Below are 19,059 nucleotides of genomic sequence, written 5' to 3'. Positions count from 1 at the left end.
TTCAAGGCGAACACTCTGCCCCTTGGGTCATTGCATCGGTCTACTGTTTCAGAAATGACGGTATGCTAATGATTATCTACGTAGTGAGCCGCGGACAGCTGGCTTTCTTTAACCTCTGGACTTCGAATGTCACAAAAAAGTCACGTGTTAGTCATGAGAAAAGTTGGCTGGTTTGAACTTCTGGACTTCGAACGTCATGTGCTAGTCATGAGAAAAGTTCCGGCCGCGCAGAACGAATGCGTATAAAGATCGTTGACTACTGCTGCGCTTTCCCTTGAAACGGGGTGAGCTGAGTACAGCTGGATTGTCTTTTTAACTCTAGACTTTGAACGTCACAAAAAGTCATGTGTAAGTCATGGTGCAAGTTCATGCTGCGCAAAACGGATGCGCATAAAGATTGTTGACCGCATTTTGCTTTCACAAAATATGGCTGCGGTGGTCAGTTGGATAACTGAGGGCGTCCAGGAGATTTTGCAGATCCCTGGACTGACTCTGCAGACGTTTCTTGAACTTTAGCTTTGAACTTTAAACGTCACAGAAATTCAAGTCAAAGTCAAATCGACTTTGAACAATGTCACAAAAATCTTATCATTTTTAGTGAAATTTTCTGATGACTGAAACGTTTTTAGTGAATCATGACGTTGCGATGAATTTTAATAGTGTAATATAATGTTCTGACTGAAATGCACTGAACTGAACTGTGATAGAAAGTCAAAGTCAACGGACTTTGAACGTCACAGGGAGTCATGTGTTAGTCATGGTACAAGTTCATGCTGCGCAGAACGGATGCGCATAAAGATTGTTGACTGCATTTTGCCAGCACAAAATATGGCTGCGGTCGTCAGTTGGATAACTGAGGGCGTCCAGGAGATTTTGCAGATCCCTGGACTGACTCTGCAGACGTTTCTTGTCTTTTGTTTAGCCTTTCTCCTGGCTTATGCACTTTTGAAGCGCCCCAGAAACCTGCCTCCTTACCCGGCAGGACGTGTGCCTATTCTCGGGCACCTCCTCACCTTGGGCCGAGCGCTTCACCTTAAACTGACGGCATGGAGGCGGCAGTACGGGGACGTCTTCACCGTCAGGATGGGGATGGAAGATGTAGTGGTTCTGAATGGCTACGCTGCCGTCAAGGACGCGCTCGTGGACAGGTCCGATCTGTTCGCGTCCAGGCCTCCAAATTACCTGCTTGATGCGATTGTTGGTTTTGGAAAAGGTGACGACAACTCTGTCATTTTCCTTATCCATAGGGGCAAAATTTGTTTATTTTACGCACTGACCTAAGTAACTACTAGCATGCTAAGATAGTCTAGTTTCTCGAAGACATGTTTGTTTGTTTGTTTGTTTGAACCTTTGTTTATTCATGATAAGTTCAAATCGGCACGCAGGCCGCTTTTCATTGAGGGTCATAATATAACAGGGATACACAATCATTTGAGTCCTAATAACTCTATCAACATATATCATTACATATTTATGGTACAACATATAGTAGGGCGAAAGCTGGTTCATGGTCCGTGTCCGTTCGTTTAGTTCATTTCCGTTACTTCAAGAGTCTCTTCAAGGAAGTCAGATTCGGAGCCGTACGTGTGTCTGTCGGTAGGCTGTTCCAGACATTTGGTCCACGGTACATGTAGGCTACCGATCTTAATTCTGAAGGTCTCTCGCTTGGGTTTTGGGACAACCAGCTGACTGCTTGTGCTTTGTCTGGTTGTCCGTGTACTTTGGTCTCTGCAGTACACAAACATTTGGCGCATGTAGCTAGGGTGGCAGTTTGTTGTTTAGGGCTTTGTAGATTTGAAAGTACATGTCACCTGTTCCTCAATGCCCTGAGAGTAGAACGTATAATGTTTTTATTCCAAGAAGGCACTGCGATTGAATATGGGACAAAGACTATCGTAGCTCTCCCTGCAAGCCCCGTATCACTAGACTCGCGACGCGTTGGCGACCTCGCTGCGACCGAGTGATTTAACACCGTGCTAAACGAATTTCATTAAAAAAAAAAAACGCTTTGTGTGATTTTTTGTCTTATTAGTCATACTTGTACATTTTGCACGGTATTCCCATTGCGAAGTCCAGGCTAACTCAAATTCATTCCAGGACGCAGCGAGGTCGCCAACGAGTCGCGGGTCCAGTGATTAAGACTGAGGCCGGTGCTACATGTACAAAGACCTTGCGACCCAAAGGCCTAGGATACATGAGAGCCACATTGGCAGTGCCTTTGACATACAAAATTCATGGTTCAATATGGAGTTCACGTCAACGTGTGTGTCATTAACGTTATTATCATATGGCCATTACCATACATCAAACACGCCTCACCACCGAAGAAAACCAAGATGGCTGCTTCGTTTTCTTTGAGGACTGTGCCATTTGTAAAATAGGGGAGCAGTTTAGAAATAATATTAACGGATTTTTTTACTGGACCTACCGTTGATTGTATTTACTTTTTTATCATAATCTTGATTCATTTATCACTGCTTTGAAAAAATCAGCATTTATAAGGTAAGTTCCGTAGAATCGAATAAAAAAAAATAATGCTCAAATGCAATGGTTGCCTTAGAAAAACTTGGACCAATGAGTCTTCTCTTTTTTCTCTCAAGACATTATGTCTGCACCTTGGGGGACCAGGGTGAAACAGAAAAGGAGGTTTGCCACCGCCGCCCTGAAGTGCCTGGGTATGAAGGTGGGAGATGGGAGCATTGAAGAGGACATCCGAGGGGAAGCCAGCTTTCTCCGCTACAAGGTAAGATCATAACAGACTGGAAGTATTTTCTCTCTCTCTCTCTCTCTCTCTCTCTCTCTCTCTCTCTCTCTCTCTCTCTCTCTCTCTCTCTCTCTCTCTCTCTCTCTCTCTCTCTCTCTCTCTCTCTCAGTAAGGAAGTCTCTGGTTGCCTTGTTCTGATATTGTTTTTCAGTCTCCTTACTATCCTGGTTTATTTGTTTGTTTTAACATTTGTTTATTCAAAAGAGGCTCAAATCGGCCTGCGCAGGACGCCTTTCATTTGAAGTTATGAGGAACGATGTAAAGGTCAGGCAAAATATACAAACAAAGATACAGTTAACATTATTTAAAGTCCTAAAACGTCTATACACATATCATGACACATACATGTACATTGTACAAAATACATGTGAGATGGCATATGGTTCGTGCAGGTTCGTTTTTTGGTCAATTCCAATTTCTGTTACTTAAAGAGTTTCTGGAAGGAAGGCAGAGTTGGAGCCGTGCGTGTGTCTGGTGGTAGACTGTGAAAGATATTGGACTTCTGAAGCTCGCTTCCTGGGGTTTTTGGGACGACTAGTTGATTGCGAGTGCTTTGTCTAGTTGTCCTTGTACTTTGTACTCTGCCGTCGACAAACATCTGTTCATGCATGCATGTAGGGTGGGAGTTTGTTGTTTAGGCCTAGGGCTTTGTGGACAAGTACGGCATTGTAGTACTGGTGTGTTGTTGCCTTAGTGTATTTCCAGCCCAGCCACTTCGGTAGATGCTGTTGTATCCAAAAAAGCGCTCTCTATCCAAAATCCGCTCTGACTGGAAGAAATTCCTAATTTGCATAATTAATGCAAAACACTATAATTAATCTAATTGGAAAAGTATAGGACTTTTGATATTGCAACATGTGTAAGTTAGACAAAGGTGTTTATGACCAAGCATATATTATGCAAATGTGTAAGTCATTTGCATGGATAGGATTGTTCATGGAGATATGAGGTCGTGGAACTCTTGTTGAGTAAGTGTACAGTTGATTGTGTTGAGTGTCTTGGTATGAAGCCAGACTGAGCTTGTCAGAGAACATTGTTAGTTGTCACAGAGCTGTGTGTGGACGGTTCTTTAATGACTTTGAAAACGACAGAAAGAATGCTGATAGGTCTGTAGTTGTTGGGGGAATCGCTGTCACCAGCCTTGTGTATAGGTGACAGAATTGCCTTCTCACAATTCTCTGGGAATTTACTTGTCTGTGTGGAGGCGTTTTTGATGGCTGTAAGAGAAGGTGCTATGATCAAAGTAAACTCTATAGAAGGGAATTTGTATGAGATTTAAAATTCGTCAACGTGCAATGCACATAGCTGCATTTCCTACAGATTGTAGAATACGACGGAAAGTCATTGGACATCTAAAACTACTTGACTGTGGCTGTCGCAAACATCATCTGTTCCATGGTGTTCGGGAAGCGATTCGACTACGGGGATGAAACATTTCGTGTGTTATCGGAGACGATCACGAACATCATAGCTGCAATGGCAGGACAGATCATCACCGTCTTCCCTTTGCTACGGTTTGTTCCAATAGGTGAGTAATATGTAAGTAATCTCCAAGCAGATCTATAAGTGGCAAATGAAGGATCCAAAGGGCAAAAGTAGTTTTATTGGGCCGTAATACTGCTTTTGGCCAAAAATACTTTGCCACCAATACATCTGCTTGCAGATTAACATTATATTACTCGTTGCACGATTTTTATGCACTGAAATAAGCACTTTAACACTTCCGTGTACGCATGCGCGGCGACAGGTATTATGGCTAACATGTCAAAAGTAAAGGCCCCTGGGACATAAACAACAACCGTTTGGACAGTGTCATGCAAATCAAGACGATGGTCGAGACGAGAAATGTAATCTCGCCAGGGGCCATAGCCTTTTGCGTATTACCCACAATTTCCGTAACCGCGCATGCGTACTATGAAAGCGCTTCTTTTCAGGAAGGCTTGAGCAGACTCGACCGTCTACAAAGATCTACAACAACTTTCTTCGTCACAAGTACACAACACAACTATATTTTGTACTACACTACAACTGTCCCAAGAATGCCTCCAATCGTCAACCTGTAGCACGACGGATGTGACTGGGCGTTTACGGCACCTTCACTTCTCACCATATTTCTTAAAAGCAAATGTCTTTGTCCTTGTTTTAACTGCTTTTAAAATGTTTAAACATGCAAATGATACTCGACTGTCAGAATTTGCGAAAACGAAGACACGTCAGAGTGACATTCTTGTAATTTGTCATTTTTTTAGTAAACCGAGCCTGCGTGGAAACGCTCAAACAGAACTCTATAGTTAAGGGATTGCTGTGGGACGAGATATCTCGCCATCGCGAGAACCTGGATCGCGAGAACCCGCGAGACTTCATTGACCTCTGCTTGCTGGAGCTTGAACAGCAGGGAAAGGTGGACGGTCTGACGGAGGAGAATGTCATGTACATGACCCATAACATCTTCTTCGCCGGGATGGAGACAACCACCAACACACTGCTGTGGAGTCTGCTCTACATGACCTTGAACCCTGACATCCAAAATAAGGTACTCACACAAACTTGACTTTGAAACGTTACCTAAGGCTTAATTGCCTTCATCTTGTTTCTGCTTTTGGGTCATCTACGGAACGGACATAGTAAGGTTTTAGAGTGACTCAGAACAAAACAGTCTCTTTCTTGGCTCGTTCACAACATCAACATGTACTTAACAATGCAGAGTACCATTATTAACCACTTGAGATTCATTATTCACCACTTGTGGCACTTCTTTGACGTGACGGCGTCATAACCGATATGCAACGGGGACTTCTCTTTGGTCGATGTCATCTGGCTATTTGACATTAATCGGCTATTATTGTTAACTCAGGTACATCAGGAGCTTGATGCCGTTGTTGGTGAGAGTCAGCCCACCCTGTCCCACCGTGCCCAGCTGCCCTACGTGAATGCCTGCCTGCAGGAGGCCATGAGGATCCGCACTCTTCTTCCCTTCGTAGTTCCCCACGCCACCACGCAGGACGTCAAAGTGCGTGACTATAACATCCCCAAAGGAACAAAGGTTTGGCGAGTTTAATGTTAGAACACAGTTAACACAGTTAATACAGTAAGATTTTATATTGGTCTTTGCAATTCAGATAAAGTGGTGCACCGGCTGACCGTGACTCAAATGACGATAAAGCGATTTCAGACTTCACCCCCTTCTCGCATAACATGCAGAAAAGCGAAGTGCATACGAATACTATCCACCCCCCCAACCCCCGTCCCCCACAAAAACTCACACACACACACACACATGCACGCACACACGCACGCACAGACACACACACACACACACACACACAAACATGCACACACTTATAGCTTTCCGCTGCGGCTACACAAACCCTAAACGCCCTTCAAGAACACATTGAGCCTATTCTCTGACTGACTGCCAGCTAGTTTTTGGCTATACCCCATGCCAAGCGCGGGACTGTGAATACCTATTAGCAGAGTATTCCCAGGTAGTCTTTGTATGTAATGCGTAGGACTCTGAGACTGATTCTTGACCTTTTGTTACACGGTTTCCTCTTTGTTCGATCTAGATATTTCCGAATCTGTACTCCGTCCACATGGACCCCGCCTACTGGCCTGACCCGGAACGGTTTGACCCCGAAAGGTTTCTGGACGCGGAGGGGAACGTCATCAACAAGCCTGAGTCTTTCATGCCTTTTGGAGGAGGTGAGGCTTAGACATATAGTTTTTGGGCCACGGTAATAACATAACACTTTCTTAGCGTAGCCGATAGGTACAAAGAGCGACACACCGGCTTTTGCTTCGCAACACACCGACTTTTGTTGCGCAATGGTCTTTACTATCAAAGGCAACTTTGTCATCTTTGACATTATAGGAACCATCCATCACAAAGGGGAGGGTGAAGTCCCGCAAACTCTGGTATGTCATGATCAAGTTCTCAACAGTCGCGCAACAAACGTCAGTGTGTCGCGCAGCAAAGTCGGTACGTGTGTCGCGCTTTGTATCTGTCGACCACAGTACTTTTATTTGACGAGTGGCTGATCTTACTACTGGTCAATCCTTATCTCTAGGTAAGCGTGTGTGTATCGGGGAGCAGCTGGCCAGGATGGAACTTTTCCTGTTCTTCTCGACCCTGCTGCAGTCATTCACCTTCAAGACGCCAGAGGGCGCCCCTCCTCCAAACACCGACGGTGTCCTTGGAATAACGTTCAAGCCGCATCCGTTCCAGCTCTGTGCGATGTCGCGTTAGTGTATGCTTAATTGGCACGGCCAGCGGTTACTTTTTGAATGAATTGGAAAAAGGTCCTTCCTCGACAATTTTACAATACACAATGTATAAAAACAATTACTTGACAACAATTTTAGAAGACTAACCAAGTCTATATAGCCATGTGCTACAAGCTAAAACACTAATAATTTAGTAACTTCATCGTCACTGCAAGTACGTGTATTGTCAAAAACAGATGCTGTAGCCTCCTTTTTGGAATTAGTTATGTATTTGAAGAATAGGCGGAAATATGAGTTCGGTATCATAATAGTCTAATATCCATATGTCTGTCGCTTTCTATACCTTAATTTATCTCAATGGTTAAGAGGACTAAATTTGAATATTGACATGTGATGATACCAGCATTATAGATACAGGACAGTACATTGCATTAACGTATTTCATCCTTCACTAGTTCTGGACGAGGTGGGAAAACCCTTTGGTCAACAGAAATTTTCCTGTTTCCATGGTCAATCTGTGACTTCCAATCCTTAGCTTTGGGATTATTCTGTCAAGTCTTGCTTAACCCTAGCTTTTTGCTGATTCCTGACATTCGGCCCTCCTTCATAACATTCAAACGGTATAGTGTATGATCACCGAATTCGTAGGGAGTGATGTACATGCAAATCTTGATCACTCCCGTAATATTGTTTGGTGTCGTTATGACGTAATATATCATAATTATGACGTCATTGATGTAAGTAATTCTATTCGTTTAAACAAAGCGTATAAGATTGAAATGTTTGAATATATTTTTTTTTACATTTCTTCTGCCTGTAAGTTCCGTAAGGAACGAAAGTGTAAAGCAAGGTTGTCTTATTCCTGCCTGGCAAACAATAAAAGAGGATTCACGCAGTCGGGTGCGCGGCATTTTCCCTGGTGGTTTGATTATTCTTTATCATGCATAAGTGCGCTTGTTTTTAGACAAAACACACATTGATGGAGTCTGTTTAAGAAATGACTAAATACTGCCGATTGTCCTTGGACTAAGGACCGGACATTGGACTGCACGGTTTCTTTAACTGATAAGGACGTAGGACTAGGGTCATAAAGTATAAACCGGTGTAACAATTATCTCCTTAGTATGTGCCCTGCAAACGTGGATTCAACGTCCAGAATCAAATTAAGCCAGACAACCACTGAAAGACAAGAATCTCATTAGGATTTGTATCGAACAACGAATGAGTGGTGATTTTAGCAAAAGAGGTTTCATACTTCAACGATGACGTTTATAACCAATGCTTCACTAGTCCGCAGTTCCTTGTCTTGTTTTCTGCTAGCAAACTCACCGAGGAACGCAGGGCCCTAGACTAATATCATGAGAGTGTGAATGAATGACAACACACCTTTATTGTACATTTTTGCCCAATTTGACTAAGTGCAGCTTACAACGGAGACATGTTTACAAACACAAATTGGTACGTTTATCGTAGTCTAGCAGATAAATTCAAATTCTTCTCCCTTCTTGAAAATAGTGAAAATGTATCACTTTATGGGCTCAGGTAAAGTCGATTTATCAAAACGCATATTACTAGTCTTCAAACACATGTGCCGCTTATTATATAATATTAGTAATAAGCGGCACATGTAACATCTATCTTGAAGTCAGCTCATTGGCTCGTTTTCTTGGAACTCACGCAGTGGTCACAAGATTGTCTACTAGACCAAGGAAAAAGTCGTCAGGCCGTGTCGGAAAAAAACCCTGCGAGGTCGTTATTTCCCGCATTTCCAGACCCTTGGACGGACAGGCTTTGCAAAAACCCTGTCAGCCGTAACATTCACACGTTGATGAAACTGTATGGAACGTTTACTGACGAGGACTAATTGAGTGCGAAACAAAACATGTCGGCCTGGGTCTACATGATACTGGCAATCGGTTGCGTCACTTCACCAGGTAAGCTAACAATGTTTTGTGAAGATAACTACCCGCCAAACATGTTCTAACCATTTCAACAGCTCTGTAATGTAATGATAAGTTGATGCCCGCGAGCTAATTACAAGTAAAGTTACGTGTGAAATTAATATAAGAATTATAAATACAATGATAAAAGAAAACTTAGTCCAGTGCTAAGTTTTAAAATATACATCGAGCTAGTTTTATTTCATGACTTCATCGGAGACAGTGGAACACGAATTTACCGACAACTATGATATGTGGGTTCTTCATTTTGATAGTAGAACTGCTTTCCTTTGCTCATGAATAATGTGAAAGTAAGGTTGTATTTTGGATTCGTTTGTGAATAATTGTTTTCTTCTATGAACAACTTGGGAGTCGTATTACCCCGAAATACAATTGGATGTAATGATACTTACGTGTTAGCATCAAGAGAGTTGGTTAACCAGTTGTTAAAGATAACACCTAGCTATAGGTATTCAGGGTTGCTAATCTATGATAGAAATAGTGCAATACGTTCTATAATCGTTGTGGCATACATCTAGGCGCAGGTACATTTGCAATCATGCCTGAAATGCGGTTCTAAAATGTGAAAATCTGAATGCAAAAGAGGCTAGGGTGATCTTTGTCGTTGTTGATTTTTTCAATAGATAACACAATCAACTGCCAAAAGTCGAATGTTTGGATTTAACTTATCTGCGAAGTCATCAATGTACACACGGGATATTAGTGGTCCAAGTATAGTGCCCTGGGGAACACCGATAGTGTAATTATTTGGAAACGGTTCACTATTGCCAATAGAATCGACCCTGAATGCCTGTACCTACGATAATACCATTTTGGAGAATACTGGTCTAGGCAGCCCGTTGATTCAAATGTTTTGTGGTGCAAAACCTCTAAGTTATTTACACATGCCTCGAGTTTTTGTTCGCATACCCCCTGTTTCCCTTGATTGACACAAAAGCAAACAAAAACGAAGATGTTTTGCTAGGGGTGATTTTGGTAGCCCTGCGCTGGCTACTAATACGACTACAGTTAAAATGAGAATTAGATGATACACCAGTAACTATATTTCAATGTTTGGTGACGATATATTTTCAAAGCTTTTTCAGTGTTACCCTTCCCTCTCTACTCTCCGTGCAAGTTGCTATCTACCGAAAGCAGCATGTGGTGTTTTTTAATCTCCGCCAATGTAGTTATTTTCGGTGTGTGTGTATCAGTGTGTGGTATCGCACGATATATTGTAATCTCCTTTCCAAGGTCTCATTTTTAATCTTTCTTTCAGGTACCACTTCAAACGATGAACCATGTGAAGCAACTATGCAGGCTAGACAAATGTACACATTCTTGGGTAGGCCACAGTTCAGCAGCCCCCTCTACCGGAATCAAATCGCTCTGCAATCAAAGACTGATCTGCTTATCAAAGCCAAGGATAAAACAGGTTAAGGTAGTCTCTTATTCTTGCAACACCCATGCTTTTTTGTATCTTGTAGTAAGAAAATACATATATTGTAGCAGCAAATCCGTTATTTTTTGTGAATATCTATTGTTTCGTCTACACCAAATCATATCTCTTCCCATATATGTTAAGATTTTTTTGCTCATTATTCCTTGCTAAATTCAATTTTTTACCAACATTTTCAGGAAAATCTGAATTTGAGGAGACTACCATCAGCACCTATGTAAACGGAGCACAGTTCAGCAGCCCCATCTACCGAGATCAATACGCCTTGCAGTCTAAGTCTAAGCTGCAGACGAAGGCCAAGGATAAAACAGGTTGACCTTTTATCTTTTTCGTACATGTACATTTTCTTTCGTAGCTCTTTACACTGGCGAACGCCCTAGGGCAGAAAATATTACAACTGCCACAATTCTGTTTGTTTTGTTGAAATATTCGTTACTTGACGCATGCCTGTCTAGTTGTCTTGTCGAAAATGATAGCCTTTCACCTTATATGTCTATATCTTTTTGCTACATCTCCTTGCTAATCTTATTTTTCTACAGGTTCTGAACCATCTAAATCAGAACAGACCGCCACCACCACGTTTGCCAGCATGCCACAGTTCAGCAGCCCCCTCTACCGAGATCAAAGCGCTCTACAGTCTAAGGCTGTGCTGAAAACCAACTTGAAGGCCAATGATAGAACAGGTGGATCTTTTCTCTTTTCTCGTGGGCCACAATGTCCGATTAGCAATTTTCAGTATTCTGGCATGTTATCTAACCATTTTGGGGACACTTTGATATATTGCGCCTAAAGCTAAGATATTGAACAAATGTTTCTTATTCGACCTAATGTTACCTTTCAATTCTGTGGTCTTTCACTTATTGTACCCATATGTTACATTCTCCTAATGCCATATTTGTAAATAAATCCCCTTCGGAAATGAGGTTGTGCATGGGGAAACTTAACCGGGGGGGTGGGGGCTAAAAGTGCCCTTGCCAACTTTGACTTCGTATAAATGCTGCACGACGTGTGCTAGGACTGCCAAACTTGGAATTTCCTTGGAAACAATCTTAACATATTTGTATAAGTTGATAATTCTCATGTTGCCATGGCAACAGGTTTCTGACGGGCATAGTGTCCATGTTTTAAACAATGACGTTTCAAGGTTTTCTTGCTCAAACACAACTACTTTCCAATATTACAATCATGAAAATTACATTGAATTACATATGATTGTAGTATTACTTTCTAACATTATTACTATAAGCATATGTACTTCAATGTAATTTTATAAATAAACCATCTGAAATTGCCTTAACCTAAATTTTTTTTTTTAACATACCTATTCAGAGTTTTTGGTATAAAATCTGGTTCTGCCAGATCTCTCCTGAGTCACTGACGAAAGATAGCGGATGTTGTCTGAAACGTCTGACTGTTTCAAAATGTTGAGTATCTATCTTTGGCGGAAATTGACCGCAGCTATTTCCACCCCGACCAATCGATCGCCTTATAGGCACCCAGAGCATTTTATGAGACTTGAAAACTAGAAATATTCTAGTTGCTGTAATCTTTATGAAATTGACATTTAATGGCACTGTTTACCACATTTGCGTGCGGATTTCTTTTCAAAAGTGCTCAAAAGCGTCACAAAAAAAGCTACATGATGATCTTTTAGTTTCACGTGCCTAGTGTAAATAGACCGATACCGCCCACCTCCGTCAAAACGTACAAATGCAAAATTAAAATATAAGAATGCAAATATTTGACGAACATGCAGTCACTCTCTCATTGGTCGAACCGCTAATTGTTGTGATGGACATTTAGGATCAGTCTATTTGGGCTTGGATTTTTACCAGTTCTCACCACACAACGGCATCGTATCTTTGCTCCTTTAATGTCGATATGTAATGGTATAGTGTTATTGAAACTTACTATGTGTAGGAATGACTAGGAATTAGAGTTATTTATTCAAGTTTCAAGCAAAATGCTCTGGATGCCTTTAAAACTCAGATTCTTATCATCAATGACCCGACAAATCGCTTTCTTAATTGCTTTCTTAAAGTAGAAACTATCTTTATTCACGGATACTTTCTATCACTTCCAAAGTGCCAAAATTAGCAATCTGAAAACATTTTTGAAAGCTGACACCTTCCAACATCTCACTGGGAAGTTTGTTTTGTCAGATTTAGTCGTTAACGCAACTTAGAAAGCAAGTTTGTCGGGTCATGGCTGATTCGAATCTGAGTTTCAAAGCGATCGATTGGTCGGGGTGTACGAGGGGTGATCAATAAGTCCTCGGCCTCACCCAGAAATAACGTGCACAACTCAGATTTGGGGGCATAATTATGTAGTATTACATCTTTTAGCCATATCCACCAAACTTCAAATCATTGTGAGCATTACTTCACAAATGACACTCAATAACATTAGGTGAGGTAGAAAGATAAAAACATGGACAATTGAGCTGTGACTTGAGGTGTGCGGGCCAACTTGCTCTGCTGAAAGTCAGATACCCACTTGTTTTCAGTTGAAATAAGAAGGGAATCTTTATCAAACATTTTGACAATGTCTTCGAAGATTTTATGCCGATTCATGGCATGAAGAACTCGACCCACACAGCTCTGACCACAGTGCACCCTTGTTTTTCTCGTCACTAACCTGATAGTTTTCAAATCACCCCTCGTATCTCGTCACTCCAGTTTGTCGCTCTTCTCTTGGGATGGAGTCTGGTGCCATACCTGATGACAGCATCACGGCCTCCTCTCAGATGCGGCTGCGCCCAGGAGACAGTCGGTACGCACCCTTCCGTGGACGGTTAAACTTGGTCACAGGTGACGCTGGCTGGGCAGCAGTTGGAACAGCAACAATTGGAGAATGGCTGCAGGTAACGTAACATGATCAATTAACGTCCGATTGATTCCAAACGTATTTAGCTTAAAACCGCGCGGACGGAGCCAAATGTTAAACCCATGTGCAGAAATATCAGCTCTTCTTAAAAGAAAATGCATGGTCTGTAAGGTTTTCTCCGCCTGTGTAACGCCGTGTGAGCATGTATTTATACTAATTTATATGATGTAGAATTGTTATAGGCTTTCCTATATCGTTACTTCAGACTTTTCCCTTCTAGCACTATGGTTGAAGAACATAGACCAGAAAAAATGCACAGTAACTGTCCAAAGTAGTCTACAGACAAATGGTAATAAAATCACTATGTTTGTCCCGCCACTTGCTTGACGCGATGGAAGAAAACAATGTTGATCTGTGAATTTCCCCGATATGTGCGGCACGTGGCGTTCACGCGATAAACGCATGGCTATTGTGGTTTGCCGTGCAAAAAAATCAACCTCCGGTGCAGCGGTCGCTAGGCTGTATCAAACCTTCCTAAAACTGGTAAGAGTTTCAAACCTCGAATCACCATGGATAGTCTGGATATCAAAGAAAGGTTTAACGTCAGCTACTTTCAAAAGATACTAGGTATGGTGTAAGTTAGAAAAACATGATGAACTACGCGATGTCGAATTACATATGAAATACGTCATGCATGGCGCTTCCGTGCAACTTGTTGTTACTGGTACAGGAGTTTATTCTGTTATGTCGCAGGACATTAACCTTTTTCATTGTTTTGTATGATAGAGAGAGATGGCTAAGGATCATACTTTTGACGTTCTTTATTGTTCATAAGAACAGGCTTTGGCATGATACAGCGCGACATGTGGACATGACCCAAACTGGACGTAAACTGGTCCTCCACGTAAATAGGTCATGTTACGTTAGGCATCTAAGCGTGAAAAATAATTGTATAGATGAATGGGTATCAGTTGGAAAGAGATTGCTTTAGTCATCTTCATTCAAGGGTTACTCTAATCAAAATTTGAAATGCTTGCAGCCATCTCCAGCTTTCTAAAGCCAAACACACAATTGATCATAATTTTGACTAATTAACGGCGCACGCACCGATTCTTAATTCCGTAAAATTGCGCGGGAAAAAGTGACGAAAGCATTTCTAGGGTCAAGGTTTGAGTTCACATTTTTCATTATCTGCTACGAAATGAAATTCAATACCAACACGGTTGAAAAACTTAAGAATCGATGTCTTTTTGTTAGAAAAATGATTTGGGGCCTAAGCTTTACTTCCGGATCCGAGTACCGTCCGCGTTTAATGTGATATGCCCTTTCAAGATGGCGGATCCAAGCTAGCGGATAGATAAAGATATGTGATGTCATAATTTGACGTCTTTGATATTGCTATTTACATGTACAACAAAAGTCTTTCCAGACATTAAGATTCTGTAAGTCCCTTTTTTTTTTTTGTTCAAAGAATTGTCACATACCTTTACGTTTTATGGGCATACCTTATCTATACGGTCCCAGCCAATAGAACCATATAGAATTGACGTCATGATTACGTCATATTATGTCGATTTGACACCTAAATTGTCATTTTACGTACATTTAACTTGTACACTATCCTCTGAAAATTGGTTGGTTATACAATAAGTGGTTACGGAGTTACGGGGGCAGGATTCAAAAGCCTCTCCCCCCGTCCCAGGTATATGTATCAAAGTATTTATTATCACTCTGAAACAAGTTTGAACTGTAATTTCCAACACAAATTTTTTTCGACTGTACGACACCAGTCTTTGTCAAGCAATCCACCGCTTGGATGACGTCACGTTATGCAGATAGCACACGTGACTCCGTGAGCAGTGGATCATAAGTAGTGGAAAGTCTGTGGCGCCCGCCGTCTCTGTTGAGTGATGGTTGTAGGGCCTTGATGTAAATGGCTTCCTTGATGCCTCTTGTAAAGAAGTTCGGCTTAGTGTCCAGGATTTTAACTGGTGCCGTACAGTCGAACATTTTTGTGTTTGAAATTACATACAGTTCAAACTTGTTTCAGAATGATTTCTACCGACACAGATGAACTTCCAAGCTATTTATTCTTACATTTCATTTGAATTCATTTTCTGATAAAACACATTCATTGTCTCATAGGTGGACTTAGGAGAAATGAAACACGTCACAGGCATAATAACTCAGGGCGGCATGTGGTATTCTCCCCAGATGTGGGTGACCTCCTTCAAACTACAGTACAGCACAGATGCAACGTGTTGGGTTACATATGCAACCAGCGATGGCTCTGATAAGGTATTCAATAGTGCTGCGCACTACCTAAACGTAACATCAGGTACAGGTACATGTACCGGTACAGAGGTTTAGGTACATGTCCGGACTTGTACCTGTACCTAAACAATTTGAAAAATCAAATGTGTTTTTCTGAACTTCTTCAATGATGACAGATACATACATACACTGTTTTCAACTTGTCAGTATCTTTATTCAAAGAACATAACTAGGTTTCATACAGCCAAACTCCCTTGGCTTTGCTATCAAAACTCCTTTCCTGCCTGAATGATCTGTTGCATATTAGTTACTCTGTTCCAAGGTGTCATTTTGGTCACGTTTGGTGGCGCATGAGGCCATGAGGTTAGAAAATCAGACACAACATAAGCATATGTACTTTGTGTAAATCTATTTCGGTACAGTACCGGTACTTCATGATCCGGTATTTTGGACCTGTACCTAATCCATTTTTACGATACAGTACTGGTACACAGTACCGGTACGCAGCACTAGTATTCAAAACCTTATACAAATAGAAAGTCCTCTTCTTGCTCTTGAATCATAAAATGAACCAAACATCACGAAGGAATATAAAACATTGATTCAGTTCTGAATGCTTTCGGCAGGCCAGTCGTTATGATATGTAAGCGTAGTGTATGACGGCCACATCCCCTTCAAAATGCCCCAATGGCCTTGGTCTGGTTTGTCTGCTCCTTACATTGACAATCTGCTCTTGTCTACTAGAGTCAATTCCACATTACCGTTTGGGTGTCTGTCGCCTAGGCCTTTTGTTCTAACATTTGCAAAACTTTTGTAACTTTTTAGAACAATTTCCAACATTTAGCTGTGTTCCAACATGTTAGACAAATGTCTAACGTTGCACATGTTGTTTGTATAATTTTCGAAACTGCTACAACATAGATTCATCATTTGTTCCTACATGTTCCAACTTCCAACATTATGAAAACATGGGTCAGTGGGTTGGGAACAGGGCAAATCAAATGCACATCCTTTCAAAGTATAGGGGATTAGGCCTAGGTGCCATGCATAGACACCTCAAGACAAAAGTCCAGGCGTGAAATCTAAAAATATACAGAGGCAGACAATAGGGTGCAACTAGCGCCTACTTTTATGGGGTCAATAACCTAAATCTACCATTTGAAAAATGATACAAATTGTAGGAACATGCTCCAACAGTGAAACAATCACATGGATGTTTGAAAATTGTTCTAAATAAAGAGATATTTGAGCAATTACTTTCAAAATATTTCCGAAATATATAGCTAAGTTCAAACATGTTGAAACTTTCATTCTTAATTCTTTGAACAATTTAGAAGAATTTTGACTGAAATAGTCTTTTATCTAAAATTGTTCAAACTTATTAGCAATATTATCTAAAAACCCTCTCGGTGACATGGAATTGACTCTAGCTGTATCTTGTATTATCTTAAATTGCCAAGAGGATCTTGTTTTCTATGGCGTTTAATAGCATAACTCAATTAACGATCAAAGGGGTTTTAAAGATGACATAGGGTAGTCTTTACCTCCTAAAATTATTAGTGTTCAGGATTACCTTGTAATTGCCATATATAGCTTCTCCCTGGAAAAATATAAAATGATATAAGGATCGTTGGTCATTGGCAGTGCTAAAAGCTCAGTATATCATATGAAATGGTGAGACTTAAACTAAATCCGTTGTTTTACAGGTATTTTCAGGCAACACGGACGCAACCACTCCCGTAATTAACATGCTCCCTGACCCCATCGACGTCCGGTATGTGCGTTTCTTGCCCCAAGCCTGGTATTTTTCCATGAGCATGAGAGTGGAAGTTCTTGGCTGCAGAGCATACAGTAGGTATACATTAAAAGATATAACACTTGTATTGATTAAGTCGGGCTCTTTGACTGTACTTAATGTGATGTTATTCTTGATTTTTCTTTTTTGCCGTATTAATAGTAAAAATTGTATTTACATTTGAAAGTAAAAGACGTTAAAACTTGAGTTTCACTTGGCTTTAAGTAATTACAACTGGGGATGCACATATTGCATCATTGAAAAGGAAATGTTATACTTCCTTAACTCCTGTATTTTCCATTCAAGGAATGCGATACACGCGATAACAGAAAAGAAGGGAAGGAAAACATTTATTTACTAAACATTTATTATGCAATTAAGTGCCTAATTTGCATAAGAGATCGTAACATGTAATTAGTATTTAACGGTACACAAGAAATCAGTTCGCAATGCCGTCTTCTTAACGGCCTGTCGTCTGAAAGTATGATTTAAAATGTACTGGGGGATCACAGATTTGCCTCCTTCCTCACACAGGAAGCGGAGGCAGTGGGCACACCAGCCCGGGTTGCGGGAGAGACCAGGGTAACCGCGTGATTCCGAAACTCGAGGGGACAGATACACACGTGGATGCAGGTTTGTTTTAAGTTATGATTGATAGACTTTGAAAAATAAAAATTGTAAATTTTTTTTGAAATTTTTATGAATTTCTTGTTTGATCTCTACCTGATCTGAAGTTCGTTTCTACCTTATTTGCAATTGTCGTGATTATCAAATCAGGATAATCTACCATGGATAAGACCTCCATTTGTATAGATTATTTCTATTCATCACCCTTTACCCAACCCTTATCTGCTTCTGTCAATCAAAGGAAGAAAATTTCATCATTTACAACCATGGTATGATGTATCTTATCATATCTTATGGAAATTAGGTCCTCATTTGCATAACTTGTATCTGTTGAATTTGATAGACATCTCATTCTACGTTGCATATTGCAACTGTTTGAAGTTCCTCTCATAAGACAAAATAGACATACGAAGCTTACTTATTAACTATGTAAATTGTGTACTCATTTGCATGAGTTGTCAAAACACTTGTTCCCTGCTCCAAAAACTATATGCCACTGAAAAATGATACACTCAAAGAAAAATGCATAAAAAGACGTTTTGAACAGGCTCGGAAACCCAACCTCTACTTGGGCTGTAGCGAATTAGCCCCTGGTAGTGAGACCTTCTGTAGCACAGTCTACCCAGACAACAGCCGGTAGAATTGCCATAAACATTCTGAGCTTAACCATACCATAAAAAATTCAGTTTGACCAAAGAGGTTGGTTTGACAGAGAAGTCTTCATTTTAAAGGAAAGCTACACAAAAAATTGAAAATCCTTCTATGACATGTTTGATATATACCAAAGTAAAAATTCTTATTTCAAGTTGCTTCACATAAGTCCATCATAGTTTTGAGATCTTCCACCGTATGCAACTTATGCCGTGCTGACGCCTTCTCACCTGATAACCATGGTGCACTTGACACCGACGTCATATGATTCAATCGCCAGGTGAAAAATGTAAAACACTGACGTTTTATAATTCAATTATCAGGTGAGAAAAGTCAGCACGTTATTAGTTGCAACCGGGTGAAATCCAAGAACTATGACGGACTTATGTGAAACAACTTGAAATAAAAACTTGACTTTGGAATATATTAAAAAATAGCATAGTACGATTTCATTTTTTTGTGTAGCTTTCCTTTAATGAGATGGAAAAGTAAGTTGACC

General features: G+C 40.8%; 3 protein-coding genes across 3 annotated transcripts; all 3 read left to right on the top strand.

Moving 5' to 3' along the window:
* The first annotated feature begins 828 nt into the window (after window positions 1-828).
* On the top strand, window positions 829-3,252 carry LOC136442038 (cytochrome P450 1A1-like). Its single transcript, XM_066438636.1, has 3 exons — window positions 829-1,213; window positions 2,601-2,743; window positions 3,196-3,252. Exons 1-3 carry the CDS (start codon window positions 829-831, stop codon window positions 3,250-3,252), a joined length of 585 nt encoding a protein of 194 aa, XP_066294733.1.
* Window positions 3,253-4,093: 841 nt separating this feature from the next.
* LOC136441247 (cytochrome P450 2U1-like) lies at window positions 4,094-7,415 on the top strand. The gene is made up of 5 exons (XM_066437422.1): window positions 4,094-4,292; window positions 5,014-5,297; window positions 5,619-5,807; window positions 6,331-6,466; window positions 6,832-7,415. Exons 1-5 carry the CDS (start codon window positions 4,160-4,162, stop codon window positions 7,008-7,010), a joined length of 921 nt encoding a protein of 306 aa, XP_066293519.1. The 5' UTR covers window positions 4,094-4,159; the 3' UTR covers window positions 7,011-7,415.
* A 3,523-nt stretch (window positions 7,416-10,938) lies between these two features.
* Window positions 10,939-17,926, top strand: LOC136442037 (lactadherin-like). The gene is made up of 5 exons (XM_066438635.1): window positions 10,939-11,070; window positions 13,066-13,250; window positions 15,359-15,511; window positions 17,194-17,338; window positions 17,817-17,926. The coding sequence occupies exons 1-5, from the start codon at window positions 10,977-10,979 to the stop codon at window positions 17,924-17,926; spliced, it is 687 nt and encodes a 228-aa protein (XP_066294732.1). The 5' UTR covers window positions 10,939-10,976.
* Window positions 17,927-19,059: the final 1,133 nt, after the last annotated feature.

This window comes from Branchiostoma lanceolatum, chromosome 9 (assembly GCF_035083965.1).
Source record: "Branchiostoma lanceolatum isolate klBraLanc5 chromosome 9, klBraLanc5.hap2, whole genome shotgun sequence".
Lineage (NCBI taxonomy): Eukaryota > Metazoa > Chordata > Leptocardii > Amphioxiformes > Branchiostomatidae > Branchiostoma > Branchiostoma lanceolatum.
This window is presented reverse-complemented; position numbering and strand designations above follow the sequence as displayed.

Coding starts and splice junctions, on each gene's coding strand:
- LOC136442038 (XM_066438636.1), top strand. CDS start 829: ATGGCTGCGGTCGTCAGTTGGATAACTGAGGGCGTCCAGGAGATTTTG. Junction 1,214..2,600: donor GATTGTTGGTTTTGGAAAAG/GTGACGACAACT, acceptor TTTTCTCTCAAG/ACATTATGTCTGCACCTTGG. Junction 2,744..3,195: donor CCAGCTTTCTCCGCTACAAG/GTAAGATCATAA, acceptor TGTTACTTAAAG/AGTTTCTGGAAGGAAGGCAG.
- LOC136441247 (XM_066437422.1), top strand. CDS start 4,160: ATGGTGTTCGGGAAGCGATTCGACTACGGGGATGAAACATTTCGTGTG. Junction 4,293..5,013: donor GCTACGGTTTGTTCCAATAG/GTGAGTAATATG, acceptor TCATTTTTTTAG/TAAACCGAGCCTGCGTGGAA. Junction 5,808..6,330: donor ACATCCCCAAAGGAACAAAG/GTTTGGCGAGTT, acceptor TGTTCGATCTAG/ATATTTCCGAATCTGTACTC.
- LOC136442037 (XM_066438635.1), top strand. CDS start 10,977: ATGCCACAGTTCAGCAGCCCCCTCTACCGAGATCAAAGCGCTCTACAG. Junction 11,071..13,065: donor GAAGGCCAATGATAGAACAG/GTGGATCTTTTC, acceptor TCGTCACTCCAG/TTTGTCGCTCTTCTCTTGGG. Junction 17,339..17,816: donor TCTTGGCTGCAGAGCATACA/GTAGGTATACAT, acceptor TTCCTCACACAG/GAAGCGGAGGCAGTGGGCAC.